We start from the raw sequence: 19,378 nt of genomic DNA, 5'->3' as shown, positions 1-19,378 counted from the left end.
TGTTGAGCCAAAGAAGCCAGACAGCAGTGCACACCATGTGACCGGTCCACACACAAGACTTGTCCAGTTCGTCCAGGGGATAACAGGCGGACCAGAGCTTTGGGAGTTACTGACTGGGGAGGACCCCGTCTGGTGTACAAGGAGTGCACTCTCTGGCATGGAGCTTGCTCAGGTGTATACATAGGACAGTTCATCTATAAACAGGATCTGTAGACTTCCCAGTATGTATGTTGTGTCTTCAAAAATTAATCAAATAAGAGCTCTGGTGGGCCTTGGTAGTGTGCTGTCTCACAAGTAGCTCTCCACTCCCAGACCTGGATCCCTGGGCTTCTAAAACTAGGAAGCACAGCAGCAGGCATCACGGGAAGATGAAGAGCTTCCCTGAAGATGACCCATCTCACAACCTTTCTGTGATACAAGGATGGCATGACCTATATCAAGTGGGAAGTTGATAAGCCAGGATCCAAGGTGCACAAGGAGGAGGTTGTGGAGGTTGTAATCATAGTGGAGACCCACCCAGGGTGGTTATAGGCATTGTGAGCTACGTGAAAACCCTACCAGGCCTCCAGTCCTTCAAGACAATCTTTGCTGAGCATATCAGTGATGAGTGCAAAAGGTGCTTCTATAAGAACTGGCATAAATCTAAGAAGAAGGCCTTTGCCAAATACTGCAAGAAGTGGCAGGATGTAATGGGCAAGAAGCAATTGGAGAAGGACTACAGCATGAAGAAATACTGCCAGGTCATCTGGATTATCACCTACACCCAGATGTGGCTGCTTCCCTTGCACCAGAAGAAAGCCCACCTGATGGAGATCCAGGTGAATGGAGGAACCGTGGCTGAGAAACTGAACTGGGCCAGGAGAGGCTGGAGCAGCAGGTCCCGGTGAACCAGGTGTTTGGGCAGGATGATATGATGGATATCATCAGTGTGACCAAGGGCAAAGGCTACAAAGGAGTCACCAGTCACTGGCATACCAAGAAGCTGCCCGGCAAGACTCACCAAGGGCTGTGCAAGGTTGCCTGTATTGGAGCTTGGCATCCTGCCTATGTGGTCTTCTTTGTGACCCGGGCTACCATCACCACACTGAGATCAACAAGAAGATCTACAAGATTGGTCATGGCTACCTCATGAAGGATGACAAACTAATAAAAAATAATGCTTCCACTGATTAACCTGTCTAACAAGAGCATCAGCCCTTTGGGGGCTTTGTCCACTATGGTGAAGTGACCAGTGACTTCATCATGCTGAAAGGTTGGTGGGTCCAAGAAGCCAGTGCTCACCTTCCACAAGTTCTTACTGGTACAGACTGAACAGTGCTCTGGAGAAGGTCGGCCAGGGTTCATGACACCACAACCAAGTTTGGCAATGGCTGCCTCCAGACTATGGAGGAGAAGAAAGCACTCATTGGACCACTTCAGAAAGATGGATCACCAAGGAAGAAGGTGCTTGAGTCTGGAGCATGGGCAGATGGCTGCACCCAATAAAAACTTTTTCAGTGAAAAGAAAATTAATTAAAAAAGAAACAGGATAATTTTATAAAAATATGAGAGCCAAGAAGAAATTAAGGCTGCTGGGACTGAGACTCGGAAAGGAGGTAGCCCATAATGAGAGGGACAGCAAGAGCAAGAGTCCTGGGCTGGATCAAGTTGGGTATGTCGGAGGAACCCCTGCAAGTCTCGTGGACCAGAAGGAACAGAGAGCTGAGGCGGTGGAGGATGGCAGGGCCAGGGAAGCTCTTTGTGGGAAGCCATGAAAAGTGCAGAGAGGGGTGTGGGCAGGTCTCTCGAGGGCTTGGGCGGAGGGAGTGAGGGGAAGAGAGAGCTTTGCGACTTAGTTGTGTGCTGAGGCCCTCTGGGAGGTGGGGAGCGGGGAGCCCATTGATGGGCAGGGGAGGAGGACATGGAGGCCCACACACTGGATGCCAGGAACTGAGCAGTTTGTTAGGTGCCCCACTGTGGGTGAGTGTGGGTGAGGCGGTGGGCAGCAGGGCTGCAGCAAGGGTTACGGCATGAATGCCCAGGTGGGAGTTCAGGTCTCTGGACCAGAGAGGAGTGCCTGTGAAAACCCCAACGCAGGAGCAAGGCCACAGGCTTTTCTGTAAGAGACCAGGGCAGCCGGGGCCTTGGATAGACAGTGCTTTAAATGAACGCACCTCTTCGTCAGCTCTGCAACCTGAAGCAGAGTGCCTGTCCTGGACCTCCCAGGCCTGCCACAACATGAACAAGCACGTTCACCCGAGCCCCTGGCATGGAGGCTGGGGCATATGTGCTTCTAAGGTCCTTGGGTGATTCTTCTGCACCAGGAAATATGGAAATCTCTCACTTCCAGTGGCTGAGAAATATGTGTGGGAGGTGTGTATCCTTGTTTCCTCACTTGGGGGAGAGAGAGAGAGAGAGACAGAGAGAGAGAGAGAGATGGGGGGGGAGGGAGAGAGCAATTTCCTCCTTCCCTCTCCAAGGGTGGGGCTGCTCCTGGGTTTGGGAGACCAGGTCTGTTCCGTGAGCTTTTGCTGTGTGTGTATGTGTGTGTGTGCGCGCGCGCCAGAGAGAGAGAGAGAGAGAGAGAGAGAGTGAGTGTGTGTGGGGGGCGGGCACGGTGTCCCAGGAGGACAGAGTTTGCATTGATGAAAACCCTTCCCAGCCCTTTGATGCCTCTTTCCCGTTGCTAAAGTGCAGCGGCTCAGTCCTCTTGCCCGGCACGCACTACGCTCACTCTCCGCCAGGATGGCATCCTTCCTGGCCCTGCGCGTGACTCTTCTGCTCATCTCTGGGGTCCTGGCCCCTGCGGTGCTCACAGGTAAGGGGTGCAGGCCTTTGGTTCAGCTGCCATCAGCCTCCAGGGGTCAAGAACCCCCTTGGGGCCAGATTCTTCAGTGTCCCCTGGGTTGAGGGCATTTGGGTGACTGTTGGAAGCTGTCAGAGTCCAGCTAGGAGCATCTATCTGCACAGGATAGGTGTCTCAACCACAAGAACAATGACTGAGGTAGCAGGGTCAGGACATGTATCTGTACGGGGACATGAGGGTTACTCCAGCACTCAAACATCTGAAGGCTTTCAGCTATGGGAGGCAGGAGAGGGTACCGGGCACAGAGCAAGTGGCTGAGGGGTCACAGACCCAGTCACAAAGCCGAAGTCCACAAACTCCTATTAGTTACCTTTCAAGTCCCACAAACCCTTCCCTGCTGGTCTTCTGCAGTGCTCAGAGAGTGAAGGTCCAGGTCATGTCTCCATCTTGGGAAAATTTTCAGAGAGGGCAAAAGACCTGAGATCTCACTGAGGATGCTGGACTTAGGCTCTGAACTGAGGCCAAAATGACCCCATCTGGGGCAAGCAAGAAAAAAGCCCCAGCCGGCTCTTCTGGGCCTGCACTGGGAGGGACTGGTCCAGGCTGGCTTCAGAGTCTGAGAAAAAGGTGCAGATGGGCAGAGGCTGGCTTTGCTCTGGGAAGAAATACTCTCCCTCCATTGGCTAAAGGGCACCTTCCTCTATACCCAGAGTGTCTCAAGGCCCTGAAGCCTGGGCTTTGGGGATGTCGTGGATCTTTGAGGGAGGAAAGTGACCTCCCTTGTGAAAGCGTGGCCTGGGGAGAGCTGATGTGACCCCCACCCCACCCTGGGAAGCCTGCACGATGGTGGCCTGCTGGCGTCGCCTCTGGCTCTGTCCCTACCCTCTCCGCACATGCCCTCTCCTTGTCAGCAGCGGGCGAGACGACCACCACTCGCCTCCCTCAGGGACCAGGGAGCTTCACAGTCAGACACAGGAGCTCTCGGGATGGACCTAGCGTCCTGTCGACACTCAGCAGATGCTGAGGGAATGTACCTCCAACCTCTAGGCCCTCCTTGGAACCCTGGGTCTCGGGCAGAGGGACTTTCTTCACAGGCTGGGCAGTGCCCTGCCAACTGGTGGTAGGAGAGATGCCTACTGAGCGAACCCATGTGATGGCCTTGGAGTTGGGGGAAGTAACCTTAAGTGTAGGAGGTGTCTCCTACTGCTTGGACCTTAGCGTTGAGATCCCTGCAGCCCCCACCCTAGGGAAACTACTGAGCCCACCTCCCTGTGGCCTGGGGCTGCTGGCTCTCCCAGCCCAGGCCTCCTCCAGTCTAGGTCAGACTGTGCACACACAGGGGTTGGTGGGCTTTGGGGACAGCCAGGACCTCACCTGGCCTCACTTCCCTCTTCCTTTTACATGTGCTACCAACAGGCAGGCCCCACGGGCAAGGGGCCAGAGCATACCAACCTGCCCAGGGTTGGGGGTTCTGGCTATTCTTCTGACCCTTCTGGGAAGGAGGGTGTTTGGGGACTCTGGGATCTGGCTCTGGGCTAGATAGAAGCTGAGCAGATGTGTTCAAGGCCCAGCAGGCCCCCTGACTTTCCTGGGCTGGGGTCCTGTGGCAAGAAGGAGGGGAAAGAGCGCTAGTCTGCTGTCCTCTCTGCCAGGAGCCGGTGGCTGCAGCCACTGGGGTGGGGGAGTGAGCCAGGTTGAGCCGGCAGGAGGCCAGGCCAGGGATGAAAAGGCCCTTCATGGCCCCGCACAAAGGCCGCCTGTGAACACAGTGCCTGGCCTCGGGGCCCTGTGGTCAGACGGAGTGTTAAACAAACTTATTTACTGAAAGGCAGGGTAACTGGGGGAGCCTGAGATGCCCAGGCCTGTGGCAGCACCATCAGGCCCCCACCATCCCTGTTGGCTCCGGCCCAGCATGGAGGCCCAGGCCATCACTCACTCCGTCCTTGAAGTTCTGGGTCCCACCACTGCCAAGGCGACAGTCCTCCGCATCTCCCCTTCCCCACCCTCACGTGCTGTCACTTAGCCTGCTGGGCAGTCCTCTGAACTGGGGGGACTGTGCTCCTGTTGGTCCCTGTGGCTTTTCTTTGCCCATCTTCACCCTCCTCTGACAGGGCCTCCTAGGAGCAAACTGGCTGACAGCTTCCCAGCACCAATTTGGGGGAGGACAGGCACAGAGCAACGCAGGTGGAGACGGGCACACGGGGCTCCCACAGCTGCACTTCCTTTGCTGGTGGGTTGGGGTGAGTTTAGCCTCTGGCCCAGGCCAGCAGGCACCACCCAGGTCGGCTGGGCCTGGTACCCAGAAGCCCTTGGGCGGCCTCTCTGGTCAGATGCCCAGCATCAGAGGTGAGCCTTGGCCACAGTGGTGGGACAGGGAGGTGCCTGCCTGCCAGTCTGTCTTGGGCATGTGGTGAACAAGCAGGGGGCCAGCGGTTTGTCCATTTCTCAGGGCAGGCAGACAGGCAGTCTGTGAACCCCAGACCTCGGGGCTTGCCAAGCAATGGGCACACTCTGGCCTTTTCTTGCCTAGCCCCTGGAGCCTGAGGCCCACATGCCTAGGGTCTGGGACCTTTCATGGGAGCTTTGAGGCTACAGACCCTGCCCTTCCTGGCTGCAACATGGGAAGCCTAGCTGGGTCACCTCCCCCTCCTCAAAGGATGATCTTCAAGGTTGGGTCAGAGTGGCAGCCAGACACCAGTGTGGCAGTTCAGCCCTGGGACTTCTGGGAGGTAGACCACCAAGTGGGTTCTGCTGGGCTCCAGGGGCCTCCTTGTCAGGGAATTTTTTTTTTTTTTTTTTTAATAGTGGGGAATGAACCCATGGTTGCTTAACCACTGAGCCACATTCACAGCCCTACTTATTTATTTACTGGGTACTGGAAATTGAACTCAGGGGCACTTGACCACTGAGCCACATCCCCAGCCCTATTTTGTATTTTATTTAGAGACAGGGTCTCACTGAGTTGCTTAAGGCCTTACTTTTTGCTGAGGTTGACTTTGAACTTGCGATCTTCCCGTCTCAGCCTCCCAAGTCGCTGAGATTACAGGCATATGCCACCACGCCCAGCACAGCCATTTTTATTTTTAAAAAATATTTTAGTTGTAGAGGAACACAATATCTTTTATTTATTTATTTATTTTTTTAATGAGGTGCTGAGAATTGAACCCATTGCTTCACACATGCTAGGGAAGCACTCTACCACTGAGCCACAACCCCAGGCCTTTATTTATTAATTTATTTTTTGTTTGTTTTGAGACAAAGTCTCACTAAATTGCTTAGGACCTTGCTAAATTTCTGAGTCTGGGCCTTGAATTCGTGATCCTCCTGCCTCAGCCTCCTGAGCCACTGAGATTGCCAACGTGAGCCACCACACCTGACTGCCATTGATCTTTTCTGAAAAGGGTTCTGATTTGATGAAGCCCTAAGGAACGTGACAGTGGTCCCTGCCTGCAAGCTGAGCCTCACAACTGACCCAGACCAGGCTTTTTGACGAGGTGGCAGGGGCAGAGTCTGGGGAGCCAGGGACCTGGTTACATTTTATGGTGAAAAGATTTTAAGTTCACAGAAAAGTTGCAAAAAAATAATCCAGTGAACTCCAGTAGATGCTTCACCTAAATCTACCAAATACCAACATTCTGCTGCAATCGCCCCTGCTTCCTGGATGTCGAATGGTTTGAAAGGAAGTTGCTGACGATGATGCCTCTTTGCTCCCAAATGTTTCCTAAGAACGTGCACCTTGTCTTACACAAGCAGAGTCTGCAATTAAAACCAGAGGACACTGACAGAGCCTGAGCTACAGCCCGATTCAGATTCCACCTACAGATTCCAAATATCTTCTACCTCAGGCCTGGCGCACCACTCCCCCCCCCCCCCAATAAGGAACACACCTTTGTTTACCTGTCTCCTCTCTAATCTGTAACAAGTCCTCCACCTTCCTTTGCCTTTCCTGACCCTGACATTTTTGAAGGGCCCAGTTATTTTAAGACTGACCCTAAGTGTGGGTTTGGCTGACATTTCCTCTTGGTTTGCCCCAGATGGGCAGGAAGCTCCAGAGGTCCCTGTGTCTTCTCTGAGCACCCCTCTCCTGGAGTTGGTGAGCTCACCCCAGTGAGGCCTTCAGGGGCCGGGGAGTGCCCAGGGATAGAGCTCCTGTGCATGAAAGGGCCCAGGAACCTACAGGCTGCTGTCAGGGCTGTTAACAGAACTGCAGCTTCCCGCAGCCTCACAGGAAGTGCAGCCTTCAGCACACTGTCCAGGGCTGCAGACCATTTACCACGTGACCCCACAGCTCAACCTGAGCCTTGGCTTTCTTGCTCCTGAAAAGGAATAAGAATGGTCCCCATGCCACAAACAGCTGTAGTCAATGCAATGGCGTGTAGTGACACAACATCCAATAAGCTCACTCTAGGGATCTGCTTGGGGGCTGTCTCTGGGTCACAGTTCTCTCCCAGTTATCAGGAGGGCATGGCAGCCCTGACTCTGCTGAAGCCTCACTGTGGGATGAAGGCTGGGAGGAGAGGCCTGGAGCCCGCCTGCCATCCTGGCCTTAAACTGAACTGGGTTTCGGAGGCCTCCCTCCTGGGCAAGGTGGCTGGGCACTCAGTGTGTGTTGCTCTGGAGCTCCACCGGGGTCCTGAGGGTTGGGTGGTGAGGCTGGTTGGGGCCCAAGGAGAAGATCATTACCAGGCCTCTCATCCTGTGCTCCCTATGGGATTGAGGCTGTCTCCCTCCTGCTCTCTGGGGTCCCTGCATTCCCCCAACCCTGCTGACTCCAACCTCATAAGCAGAGAAGGGCTCTTGCAGAAAGCTGCCCAGGGACTGATGTGCAGGGGCCTGGCTTGATGGTGGGCCTCCCTTGCTGGCCGCCCCTCCCCTCTTCCACCCCCCTGTTCAGGAGACAGCAGTCTTGGTTGTGGAGGGTAGCCCTCTGCCTTGTGGTGGCAGGACTGCCCCAGTCAGGCTCAGGAGGAGCAGCGTCACCTGTATCAGGCAGGGCCTGGAGGAGCCTCTCCTTGTGGCAGTGGAACCCTTGAGGGTCTCGGGGTATGTAGGGACCCTGGTTCCCAGTCTTTTCCTCAGGTGAAGGAGGTCTTGGGGTTTGGGTCCATGAACCCCACCTCCACTGCCCCGAAGTTACCCTGCCAGCCCCAGGCTCAGTCTCTGAGTGTCCATAGGTCTCCCCACCCCCACCCCCACCCATCTGTCCTCACATTCTGGAGGCAGCCTGGCTCCCGGCCCCTGGCAGGCATCTGGACCAATGTACACATGGCCTCCCAGTCTTGGGGGTGAGTTTTGCAGTTTGCTTGCCTGTGAAATGGGAAGGCCAGTGAGGTGTTGAACTCAGAGCTTTACACACGGCACCTTGAATTGACCGACCAGGGAGGGGAACTCCAAAGCGCAGTGGGCCCAGTCACCTGGCTCCACAGCCTGTCTTTGACCTTGCAGCCGAGGGTCCGCAGGAGCCTGATCCCACACTGTGGAACGAACCTGCCGAGCTGCCGTCGGGAGAAGGCCCCATTGAGAGTACCAGCCCCGGCCAGGAGCCTGCAGCCACCGCTGCACCGCCTCCCACCTCTGTGCCGGGCCCAGAGGACAGCACGGCGCGGGAGCGGCTGGACCACAGCGGCGGTACCAGCTTGGGGAAGAGGGCGGGAGGGGAAGGGGAGCGGAGGGAAGGGCGGCCGCGGCTGGGGCCAGGGACTGATGCGGTCTCCGTCCTCCGCAGGCTCGCTGGGGCCCGGTGCCATCGCAGCCATCGTGATCGCCGCCCTGCTGGCCACCTGCGTGGTGCTGGCGCTAGTGGTCGTCGCGCTGAGAAAGTTTTCCACCTCCTGAAGCAAATAAATGAGCCGCGACCGCTTGCGGCGCGACTCGGCTGCACTCTCCATGCGCCCTGTGTCTGCGCGTGCGCCCGCGCGTGAGTGTGAGCGCGTGGAGGTGTGCCAGAGTGCGCGCGAGAGCCGGGGAGAGCACGCAGGTCCGCGCCGCGTGTGCTGCGCCGTGGCTGGCGGGCTGGAGGCGTGCGCGGGTGGCCACGTGCGCCAGTGCATGCGCGCGTGGGCGCGGCGATTCCGAGCCCGCGTGCATGTGATGTGCTGGAGAGCGCGCGCAGAACAGGGTGCTGTGTGCGCGCAGCGGGCCGCCGGTGGTGGGTGCTCGAGTGCAAGCGCGTTTAGCAAGCTAAGGAGCCGGGCAGCTCTCCTGCTCTTGGGCCCTGGACCCGACTCCGGTCTCCGTAGCACCTGGGGCAGGTCCCACATCCGCCCCCTTGCTGGGCCGGGAGAGACCTAGGCGAAGGGAAGCTGGAGGCCGACAGGGTAGAACTGCGCTACAGAGCTTGTCCAGCCGCAGCCCTGCTTCTAGAGATCCTGGGGATGGTGGAGGGCTTTCAGGCTCCCAAAGGCCAGGTTGTTTGGGGTGGTGCCATCATTTGACTTAGATACAGACACGAGGGATCTCATCTCTACTCACAGCCCCAGGCTCTCAGGGTCCTGGGAATCCCCCTCCTCCAGGTAGCCCCAGGAGTAGGATGGGTCCAGGAGTGAAGCTGGGTGCTATCACCCCTGTTCCCACTCCCCAGCCTCACCCCCAGGCCTGGGTGCGGTTTTACTGCATTTAACAGGGACTTGAAGTGTCCCTTGGGCTGGCCTTTCCAAGCTCAGCTGTCCTTGTGGGAACCTGGGAGTGTGGATAAGGCTGTCTGTCCATCCAATCGCCTTTCCCCCCAACTCCTGGAACTTTGTCCTTTGTCTTGCCTTCTGTCTTCCACACTTAACAGGAAACAGCTTTGAGCATTTGGAGAGGTTTCACAGTGGCCTGCTCTGGGCACACAGGTCTGAAGCACAACTCTAGCCCACCCTGGGGCTGTGGGAGCTGGGCATGGAAGTGGCAGGTAGAAGCCATCCCTTGGTGGTTTTTTGCAGCTGGAGGAGGCCTGGGCAGGGGTGCTGGAGAGAAGCTGTCTCCCCTACCCCCCTGACCCCCCTTTTTAAAACCATTTTCTCTCAAAACTGTTTGGCTTCTTTGGCTTCCCTGAGCCCCCAAGGGCACTTTTTCCTGCCAAGACCCGTTTCTCCTGGGTACTCTGGAGCCAGAACTGCACCATCACCACACTCACACACTTGGGGCAGACCCCATAGAAGCCTGTGGAACAACTTCCACTCCTGGCAGTCTCCCCAGAGCACATCATGGGCTAAAAGGGTCTGCTTATAAATTTTCATGAAACTGTTGAAATTATTTCATTCCACATGACCTTGAACAGCCAAAATCCTCAATGGAGAAGATAATCCAACTCAATATGCTGTTCCCAGATTCAGAAAGCCTGGGTGATCACCCACTCCAGGCCCTAGCTTGTCCCCTCCCCCACCCCAGGGCTCAGAAAGAGGCCCCTTCCCTTGCCCACTCCTGGGGGACCCTGGTGCAGGTGCTCCCAGTGGGGGTGCATCAAGAGGCCCCAAGAGCTAGATCTCTTTACTGCGCCCAAGGCCCTCTGCCCCGCAGCTGGCCCACATTGCTGCAGGTGACACATGCTCCCAGGGATGCTCAAAGGGTCTGAGGTCTCAGAAAGGCCAAAAACCCCCACTGTGGCCTCTGGGAAGATGCTAGGAAGTCCCACTAGCTCTAACTCCAAGGCCTGTTCTAGTGTTCTTCGTCCTGGCAGAGTGTTCCTGGTCCCACCATACACCCTGGACACTCAGGGGACAGAATCAGGGGTGGGGATGAGGTAGCTCTGCTGGCCAGCTAGGCCAGGGACGAGGTTGCAGCCCCTGGTAACTGGCTGCTACTGAAGGCTTGAAGAAGTGTCTAAAACTAGTGTTTGGGTCAGGTGGGGAGTTCCCCCCAACTGGGGACCACCTCACTGCCCTTGTGATCTTGCAAAGCTCTTCTCAATTCCATGCAGTAAAGATGTCCCCCACTCCCTCCAACAGCTGCTTCCCTCCTTCCACAAGTGGAGGCTCAAATCCCCATCCATTTGGAGACCTGACCCTGGCTGCTCTCCCCTGCCCCGGAAGCCTCCTCAGGGACTTGAAGACTTGATCCTTTGGAACATGCCTCCCCCTGCTGGCCTTGAAAGGTGCTCCCATCTCCCGGGCCAGAACCAAATGCCTCCTTCCTGTGAGCACCCGGATAATAAAGGATAGACCTTCGCCTCTTATATTTTATACATGATGCTTCTTTTAATGCAGCCAAAAAAATGATATTTGCTTTTCTCAGAACCATAACCATACACGATGCAGTGACCAATTCATTCCATAAAACACCTAGGCTCCTTAAGAGGCCAGAAGACACAAGTTACATCCAGCCCATCAAGGAGCCAGAGGCGACATGGGCCCCCATCCAAGCTTGGGCAGGCCTGCCACGGAGCAGGGCCTGGCCGTGCAGCTGGAGGCGGCAGAGGCAGGGGAAGGAGGACAGAGGCAGCTGGTCTTAGTCCCGTGAGTCAGAGACCCAGGGCCGCTCATCAAGCTCCGTCAGGCAAAGGCAGCCCCTGGGTGTGCCTGGTAGATTCTAACGGCTTTCAAGGTAGGGAAGGGCACGTGCAGTGCAGGGGACCCTGACAGTTGTTACCCTCCGCCTGGCCTGCCAGGGACGCCGGGCTCAGGGACACTAGTGATCCCTGGGCATGCCTGTCCCCCAACCCCGCTAAGAGGTAAGAGAGGGAGGTGGTGTATGTACTGCTCACAATGTGACTCCTTCTGGAAGACCCAGGGGAGGCAGCTGCTGCTAGTCTGTGAGTGAACGAGGGCGGGGACACTGGCACACTCACCGCATGGGCAGGGACCAGCGTGTGCACCTCCTGTCGCACCCCTGGGGAGGTGCCAGTCTGTCCTTTCCCAGGGCCTCCTTGTCTGCCAGGGTCCCAGCCAGGCCTGCTCCCCCGCCCCTCCTTGTGCAGGTTAGTGCCTGGAACAGGGGTCATTGCCGATTCCGGCTGCCCAGCTTCCTGCGGTCCTTGTTCTGGCTGCGCTGGGGGTCATCCATCTTGTGGACACGGATACATTCCTTGAGGTTCTGAGAGCGGATCTTGGGGTTCAGAATCTCCTCAGTCATGGAGCTGGGGAACCAGCCTCTCTCCTGGTCATGCAGGCGCTCCCCAAAGATCCACCCTGAGAAGGAGGGGCAGCAGGGTCAGGCACTCCACAGGGGCAGGGGCAGGAGCTGGGGCCTGGGTGGAGCCCCCCAGCTAAGGCTCCTGTCTGTGAGGGGAGCAAAGCTGAGGGACTGAGTCCAGCTGGCCTTTCCCAGAGGGCAGCAGCTTGGCACACCCGGCTCGAGTGCTCAGGCCAGGTTCATCCCCGTGAGCTGGGAAGGCAGGTGGCGAATGCAGAGGACCAGGCTGCAGGCTCTGACACAAGCTCCATACTGACCCGGGAGCCCATTCTGGACCCCTCTGCACTCCCATAGGAGGCCAGGAGCCCCCAGAGTGAAAGGCTTCCAAGGGGCCCCCTGGAGTCCATGCCCCAAGCCTGGACCCGGAGGTCACCTTCTTATTGGTCAGTTCCCCTCAGAGCCTCAGCCTCCCAAAGGCCACTATAGCCAGCTGAGAGTGGCCTCTGAGCTGGTAACACTTGAGTCACAGTGCTCTGGCCCTCTCCCCCACTGCTTGCTCGGCCCCCTTCTCCCCACCCCCAGCCTGGGCCTGGGGGCATATTCCCATCAGCTCTGGGGGCCTGGGGCATGCTCTCTGCAGGTCACCTTTGGGCAGGTGTGGATTGAGTTGAAGAAGGAATCTGGAATGGGGCCCAGAGGGGGCCTGAGTGGAGGGGGCCTCCCGGGATGGGCTGGTCGCCTGGCCTGGGCAGAGAAACAGGGAAAGGGGAGCCAGGCACAGTGGCCACGCCTGTGATCCCAGCGACTGAGAGCCTGAGCCAGGAGGAATGCAAGTTCAAAGCCAGCCTCTGCAACTTAGGGAGATTCTCAGTGCCTTAGAGAGACCCTGTCTCAAAATAAAAGTTTTAAAAGGGCTGGGGATGTGGCTCAGTGGTGGACAGCCTCTGGGTTCAATGCTCAGTACTGTAAATAATTAAATTAATTCAATAAAATTAAATTCTGCAGGGTCTGGGAAGGAACTTCATTTGGTGCTGATGTCATCTGTGTGTGTGTGTGTGGGGGGGGGGGTCCTGGCCCCCAGGGAGCCCCGAGGCTAGTGGTCACAGGCTTCCCTGGAGGCCTGGCTTGGGGCATGACGTTCTGCTCACCTCCCTTCCACTGTGATGGGAGGATTGAAGCCAGACGTCCAAGGGCAGGGGGCCGCGGAATGCCTGCTTTGGCTGGGCTTGCTGGGAGGGGTGAAGTGGGACCCCACTTTGGGGAGGAAAGTAGACACCGAAAACAACCCCTTGGGCTGGGAGAGGAGCAGGGCTGGGTTCCCCGGGGCCTCACCATCTTCCGTCTTCTCCAGGATGTTCAGGATGTCAGCCAGTTCCAGTGTCAGCTCATCAGGCTGCTGGGCCACATACGGGTGCACGCACTGGACCTGCGGGCAGTCTGATGGGGGGAGAGGGGAGATGGCGTGTCCCCATCGTGGCCCCACACCTGCACCCCGGCAAGCAGTGGCTGGCAGGGACAGCCCTGCAGCCGGTGTGTGGCTGAGCCCCACCTGATACAGGACTGTGAACTCCCCAGCCACGGACAGGGCTCACCTGAGGGGGAGGGGGGCTTGCTTCCAAAGGCAACACCCCCCGACTAGCCAGGAGTTCTGGGAGAGAACACCGGAGGAAGGGACCCTCCGAATGTGAGGCGGTGCTCAGCTGAAGCTTCAGAAGGCACCCCAGGGTGTGGCCCTGGAGGTGATTTGGGGGCTCAGGACAAGAGGTCACAGCCAGGAGCCGTGGCTAGTCTGTGAGGCGCTGGGCTCGTGCACCTTTGGGTCTTAGATGCTTTCCAAATAACCGGCAACCCCCAAAGAGCCTTGGAGTTTGGGCCCAGGTTCCTCCTGGTGTCCCCGTGGTTCCTGTCACCTATGACCCAGTGACTGCTATCTTTATGTTGACCGTCCAGCACTGGCGAAGCTGGGGCCGGCCTCCTTGGTGGTGCTAAGCTCCTGCCCTGTGCGAGGCCTGAAGCTGCGGCCCAGGGAGCGGGTACAAAGCCCCCGCAGTGGCCACTTGCCAGGCCGGCACTCACCCAGGAGCCGGGATGTGAAGGAAACAAACTTGGTCCTCCTGTTGGGGGCCAGCGAGGTCATCCACCGCTTCATCTCACTCCTGGCACAGGGAAGAGGACGGTGCCCCAACCGCAGAGCAGAGCAGACCCACCCAGCGTGTGGCCCCAGCCTTCCCAGCAGGCCAATGCCCTGCGACAGGAGGAGCTCCCAGGAGGCCCTCCTCGCGGGGTGCATTTAAAAAGCCAGGCAGAAAGGGGGAGTCACTCCCTAGAGTGCATCTGAGGAGTCTCAGGGAAGCCGTGGTTTGTTAGTGGCAGCAGGGTGGGGAGGGTTAACGTGACCCCCAGCCCTGGGGACCCTGGAGGGAGTGGCGAGGCAGCTGCAGAGGGAGCAGGCTGGCCGGGTGGCCAGGAAGGAGCGCTGGGCCCACGGCTCAGGGAGCGTCCCTCCCACATTGGTCTCGTGGGTCCTGTGAGAGCTCTGGGCTTCGAGGCAGCTGTCCAGGCAGCTCAGAGGGGAGAGGTGGACAGGAAGACACGCGGGTGAGGGGCGGAGGGAGGAGGAGGGCGGTCCCCTGGTCATCCACCCAGTTCTCAGGCTGGCCTGAGTGTGAAGCCCCGAGGGAGCGCACCTGCACACTGAGCTGCCCGCACTGGCCCACACCCGAAGCTGTGGCCCTGGGGCAGACCCTCCCTGAGGGCTGGCCTCCCACAGGTGTGGAGTCTCATTCCACCTGGGAGCAGGCCTGTGGCAGAGGAGGCCAGGCCTCCTAGCAGGGTGGCTGGGAGGGGCCGCAGGGGTGTCACAGGGTGGGGCCTGCGCAGGGCACTCACTGAGAAGATGCCTTCAGCATGTAGGTGGCCTCGCGGTCATCCGCGTTCTCCAGCAGTCGCAGGATGAACACATTGGCCAGCGTCTGGCCCTGGTCCTCCAGCTCCTCCACACGCAGCAGGCCGCGGGAGGCCGAGTCGAATACCTGGTACTTGTCTCTGGGGACCAAGGGAGCAGGTGGGCGTGTCAGTCCGACAGGACAGGCAGCACAGCCCAGCCCAGCCTCCTCAGCCCCCTGCCAGCCTTTGCACGCCTGTCCCCCAGGAGCCTCCTGGCCAGGGTGTGGGGCGGGCAGTGGCTGAGCGCTCCTGGGTGCCAGACACTAATGGGAGCAGAACCCACCTCACGGCAGGGGAAACTGAGGCTCCTGGACAACAGCAGGGGACCTCCAAACCTGATCCCAAGCCCAAGCTCTGTCCTCCACCTGCCCAGCTCCTGGGGCCATGGTCAGACCTGGGCTCATGCCATCCCATCGGCTCACCCGGGAATCTGGCGGCAGATCACCAGCAGGTCATTGAAGAGGAAGAGGTAAATCTCTCGGAAGAGCTTCTTGGTCCGCAGGGTGCGGGAGGTCTTGGGGCCTGACATCTGCTGCAGCTCGCCCTGCTTCAGCAGCCAGCGGGAGTGCGAGATGATGGGCACCGACTAGGAGGGGCGGCAGGGTCAGGGCCTGGACCCTCCTGCCCACCCCAACCCCCAGCAAACTGACCGAGTGACACTGGTGTGATGGTGGAGGGCGGCTGGGCCTGGCCAGGCACAGGGAAACAGCAGCAGTGGGAGTGTGTGTGAATGCGCGCCCCTTGTGCAAGTGTGCTTCACCTGTGTGCGTGTGTGCTTCAACCCGTGTGTGGCTTCTGTGTGTGCACGTGTGTTCTGTGCCGTGTACGTACCCACACATGTGGATATGTGTTTGTGCCTGTGTTGATGTGTGTGCTGTGTTTCATAAATGTGTGTGTATCGCACATGCATGTGCACTTCCATCTGTATCCTGCATGTGTGAGCATGTGTGTGCTGCCATGTGTATACTGTGTGTGAGCATGTGTGTGCTGCCATGTGTATACTGTGTGTGAACAAGTGTGTGCGCCATGTGTGTGATCAGCATCTCACTAGGCTCAGCCTGTTTGGTGCAGAGTCGGGGTGGCCATGTTCACAGGAAGAGCAAAGAGAGCTACCAAAGAGCAGGAGCCGGCCTGCAGGGGCTGGTGCTGGCCCTGGCTGTGCAAAACAGGTGGGAGTGGGGCACTGGCCGTCAGCCCAGAAAACACCTGGCCTCCCCCAGCAGGCCCATCTCTGGGGCCCTTGGTGGGCGCTGTGTGCTGGGTGCCTGTCACCAGAAACGCAGGCCCCAGGGGCCCTCAGGGCTTTAGTAACAGCCAAAGTTTTATGTAAAGTTTGGGGAGAAGGTTGATAACCTGAAAATTCTCAGACATGAGAATCCTAGAGTAGTCCCTGTCACCATGAACTGACCAGCTCAAGGTCTCACGGTGAGTAATTAAGAGTGGGCCTCGGGCCGGCAGGCAGCGCTGGAGCCAGGCACTCGCTCTCAGAAGGCAAGTTTGGAGGACGGGCTTGGGCATGGGCACTGGATTCAGCAGGGCTGGGGAGGTGGCCCAGGCCGGGGCAAGTCTGGGCACACAGGTGGGATGCACAGGTGCGGTGCAGGCTGACTCCCACCCCAGGCTCACCTTGATCTTGAACTCCATCTTCTTCTGGATGCTGATCATCTGCTCTGTGCGGCTCATTTTCCTGACGCCCTCGTTGCACGCCTTCACCACCTGGGACAGGAGACGCTGCCTCAGGCCAGCCCACCCAACGTCCCAGCCACACTCCTTTCTCTAGGTGAAAACCTGAGAGTCTGGTGACCTTCAGTGCCTTGTCCCCAGAGGGTACTTCCCAACAAGGCACAGTGTCAGCCGGGCTGGAAGATGTACTGTGAGGCACCGGGTTGGCCTCTTGCCCACGGAGGGTGCGCATGTGACTCCTTGGCTCCCCAGTAAGAGGCTGGGGCTGCGACATCACCAGGACCTCAGGGCCTCGTTCTGAAGGAACTAAGCTCTGTGCTGGCTCACAGGCCAGGGCAGCGGCCAGGCGACTGTGCCTGTGGGGGGTCCCTGAGCATGAGACCCGTCCATCACGTGGGACTGACTGGGATGATGACAGAACACCCACGTGACAGTCCCATGGAACCGCAACCAAGGCCGTGAACTCTGCATGTACCAAATTGGATGGGAGTTTAGGAACTAATCCCCTTTGGCAAAGAAAGCGTGTGTGCGCCTGCGTGCACAGGGTCTGTCTGGAGGCCTGGCAGCCTGCTGGAAGTTGGGTACAAGATGGCCAGGCACCTTCGATCTCTTCTTTTTGCTGATGAGCATCTTCTGAATTTTCTTGTGTTGAGCATCAATTACTTTTATAAATTAGAAAAAAAAAAACCCTTTATTTTAAAAAAGTGAGCGGTGAGAAACAGAGTATACCCTTCATTAAAAGCAAAAGGGAAATGAAAGTAGAAAGGAATCTATTTGGAAGCATCCCCTGGCCCCCCGATGACCGCAGGGAGACCCTCTGGGGCATGTGGCCTTTGACAGGACTTGCCTCCTGCAGCCCAGCGTGGCTGCTCCAGTGGGGCTGGCACGGGGGCACAGGAGGCTCTGCCTTGGGCGGGCAGGGGCTCTGACAGGTGCTGCCCAGCTGGCAGGTTGCTGAGCCTCCTGGCCGGCCCCGTGGTGGCTACAGCTTTGCCCTGTGAGGATCAGGAGGAGAACTGTCCTTGCCAATGATAAAGGGGACAACTGCCAGCAAATTTCTGTGAACACTGCCTGGGTGAAGGACATGGCAGCAGCCCAAACAAGGAACCATGCCACTCGTCCACGGAAGGTGGACTCCTTTCACGAAGTTCTGCCCCTCGGTAACAGAGTGGAAAGGACTTCTGCACCCCACTGTCCACCATCATGGCAGTCAAGAGCCCAGCAGAGACATCCCACACAGCAGCCCCAACTGGCTCTCAGCTGCAGTGATGCAGCCGCTTGGCACATAGGGCAGAGCCCGGGAGCACTCGAGGATGCAGACGGAGCTGCTGGCCCCTCCCAAGTCCTGCCTGCCGGACACTTCTAGGAGTCCTCTGCCTCTCTGAGGACCAGGAGAGGACCCTCCACTCAGCCGCAGGGAAAGCCCAGCGCTCTGGGGCAGGGCCGGTGAATCCTCCCAGGAGACACGTGCGGGGGTGAGTCTTGAGGGATGGGGAAGGGGGGTGGAGGGACAGGGTTGGGACAAAGAGCTTGCCAGTGGACAGGAAGAACAGGAACAGCCTCCACACAGCCATAGGAGGGAGGGAGACCATTTGTGACTTGAGGAGAGAGGCAAAGACAAGCTTAGGGTCTGTATGGGCCCCAGACACTTGCCATGAGCAACACCGGACAGCTGATGGAGGCCTGGGCCTGTGATGGTGGCAGAGTTCCACGATGGGGCAGAGTGTCCCCGAGTGCCCTGTGGCTGCCCCAACATCCGCCATGAACAAATTAGTAGAGGAGGGTGCTGAGGGGGTCCCGGGGGCAGGAAGTTCTGCTCAAGCACCGTTGGGCACCTTTTTAGCTCTGGTGACTTTTCTTGATGGTAAAAGTAAAAATTAAAGGAAGGCCTGGTCTAAAGAGATGAGGGGGCTGGCGGGAGGGTGGCCCATGTGGGGCAAGTGGCCGGCTGGCCCGTGTGCAAGCAGGAGGGACTCACCATTTCCAGCTCCCTGTGGGCCTCCAGGGCAGTCCCTTCACGCTCCGAGCTCTCTTCCACCCTCTTCAGAATGTTCTGCCAGTGGGGACAGGCTGCGTTACCCTTCCTGCCAAGCCAGCCCAGGAGCTGTGACCGTGACACACACACAGCCCTCCATCTGACACACCAAGGGTTGAGGCTCCCCATCCTAAGGCTTGCCAGGGTAGGATGAGCACAGCCCAGTCCGGCCCCTGTCCTGGACAGGCGCCAAGGGCCTGGGGGGCGCCTGCGGTTCCCCTCCCTCCCTCAGCTGCTGCTGGGAGCCTGGTCCTGAGGCTTCCTGAACTTTGGCCCCATCCATAAACAATTGTCTTTTCTCCAATTGTTCCATTTTCCTCAATTAACAAAACTTCGGGCTCAGGGTGCTTTCCCTGAGTTGGGCGTGGTTTCTCCTGGCAATCCTCCCTACCCATGGTGTGGGTGCCTGGTGAGGTCTGGGTGTCTGGGCTCCATCTCCCAGTCCTCCTGGCTGTCATGCACCATGGCTGTACCCAATGTCTCCAGCTGCCCCAGCGTTGGCCCCAGCTCTCTCCTCCACCCCTGCCTGCCCTCCTCTCCCAGGAGCCAAGCCAGAGACCTGCGAGCTTCCCCAGGTACCTTCCGCTCCTTCCTCACCATGCGAGGAAGTCACAAACCCTGTTAATGACAGTCACAAACCCTGTCATTAACTGTCCCTACTGGCCAGTGCTGCTCAGCTGTCTCATTAGAGCAAAAGCTCCTTTCAACCAGGTCACATTGGTGGCCTCAAATGGAGGACAGTGTCAGCCTCGTGGCCTGCTGTGTGCTCATCTCAGCATGTCCCTGGGTACCCTAGTGCTGGGACCTGCAGTTCCAGGTGGACCTCATCCCCAAACACTCTTCCTCCGAGTCCTTCCCTAGGGGCCCCCAGTTACCCC

The 19,378-nt window shown here is 58.1% G+C and overlaps 2 protein-coding genes and 1 pseudogene across 3 annotated transcripts in view; 2 read left to right on the top strand and 1 right to left on the bottom strand.

Moving 5' to 3' along the window:
- The first annotated feature begins 223 nt into the window (after positions 1 to 223).
- Positions 224 to 1,451, top strand: LOC143407253 (large ribosomal subunit protein uL3 pseudogene; annotated as a pseudogene).
- A 1,273-nt stretch (positions 1,452 to 2,724) lies between these two features.
- On the top strand, positions 2,725 to 8,620 carry Snorc (secondary ossification center associated regulator of chondrocyte maturation). Its single transcript, XM_076866823.1, has 3 exons — positions 2,725 to 2,797; positions 8,231 to 8,413; positions 8,511 to 8,620. The coding sequence occupies exons 1-3, from the start codon at positions 2,725 to 2,727 to the stop codon at positions 8,618 to 8,620; spliced, it is 366 nt and encodes a 121-aa protein (XP_076722938.1).
- Positions 8,621 to 10,937: 2,317 nt separating this feature from the next.
- Ngef (neuronal guanine nucleotide exchange factor) overlaps positions 10,938 to 19,378 on the bottom strand; it is a 63,100-nt gene continuing 54,659 nt past the window's right edge. For both annotated transcript variants that reach the window (XM_076865628.2, XM_076865629.2), the window contains 7 exons: positions 18,444 to 18,518; positions 16,409 to 16,498; positions 15,205 to 15,368; positions 14,726 to 14,881; positions 13,913 to 13,992; positions 13,169 to 13,273; positions 10,938 to 11,892 (listed from right to left, as the gene is read on the bottom strand). In XM_076865628.2, coding sequence (XP_076721743.1) covers positions 11,702 to 11,892; positions 13,169 to 13,273; positions 13,913 to 13,992; positions 14,726 to 14,881; positions 15,205 to 15,368; positions 16,409 to 16,498; positions 18,444 to 18,518 — 861 coding nt within the window. In that variant the 3' untranslated portion in view covers positions 10,938 to 11,701. The remainder of the gene's footprint in view (positions 11,893 to 13,168; positions 13,274 to 13,912; positions 13,993 to 14,725; positions 14,882 to 15,204; positions 15,369 to 16,408; positions 16,499 to 18,443; positions 18,519 to 19,378) is intronic.

Source organism: Callospermophilus lateralis, chromosome 9, assembly GCF_048772815.1.
Source record: "Callospermophilus lateralis isolate mCalLat2 chromosome 9, mCalLat2.hap1, whole genome shotgun sequence".
NCBI lineage: Eukaryota > Metazoa > Chordata > Mammalia > Rodentia > Sciuridae > Callospermophilus > Callospermophilus lateralis.
This window is presented reverse-complemented; position numbering and strand designations above follow the sequence as displayed.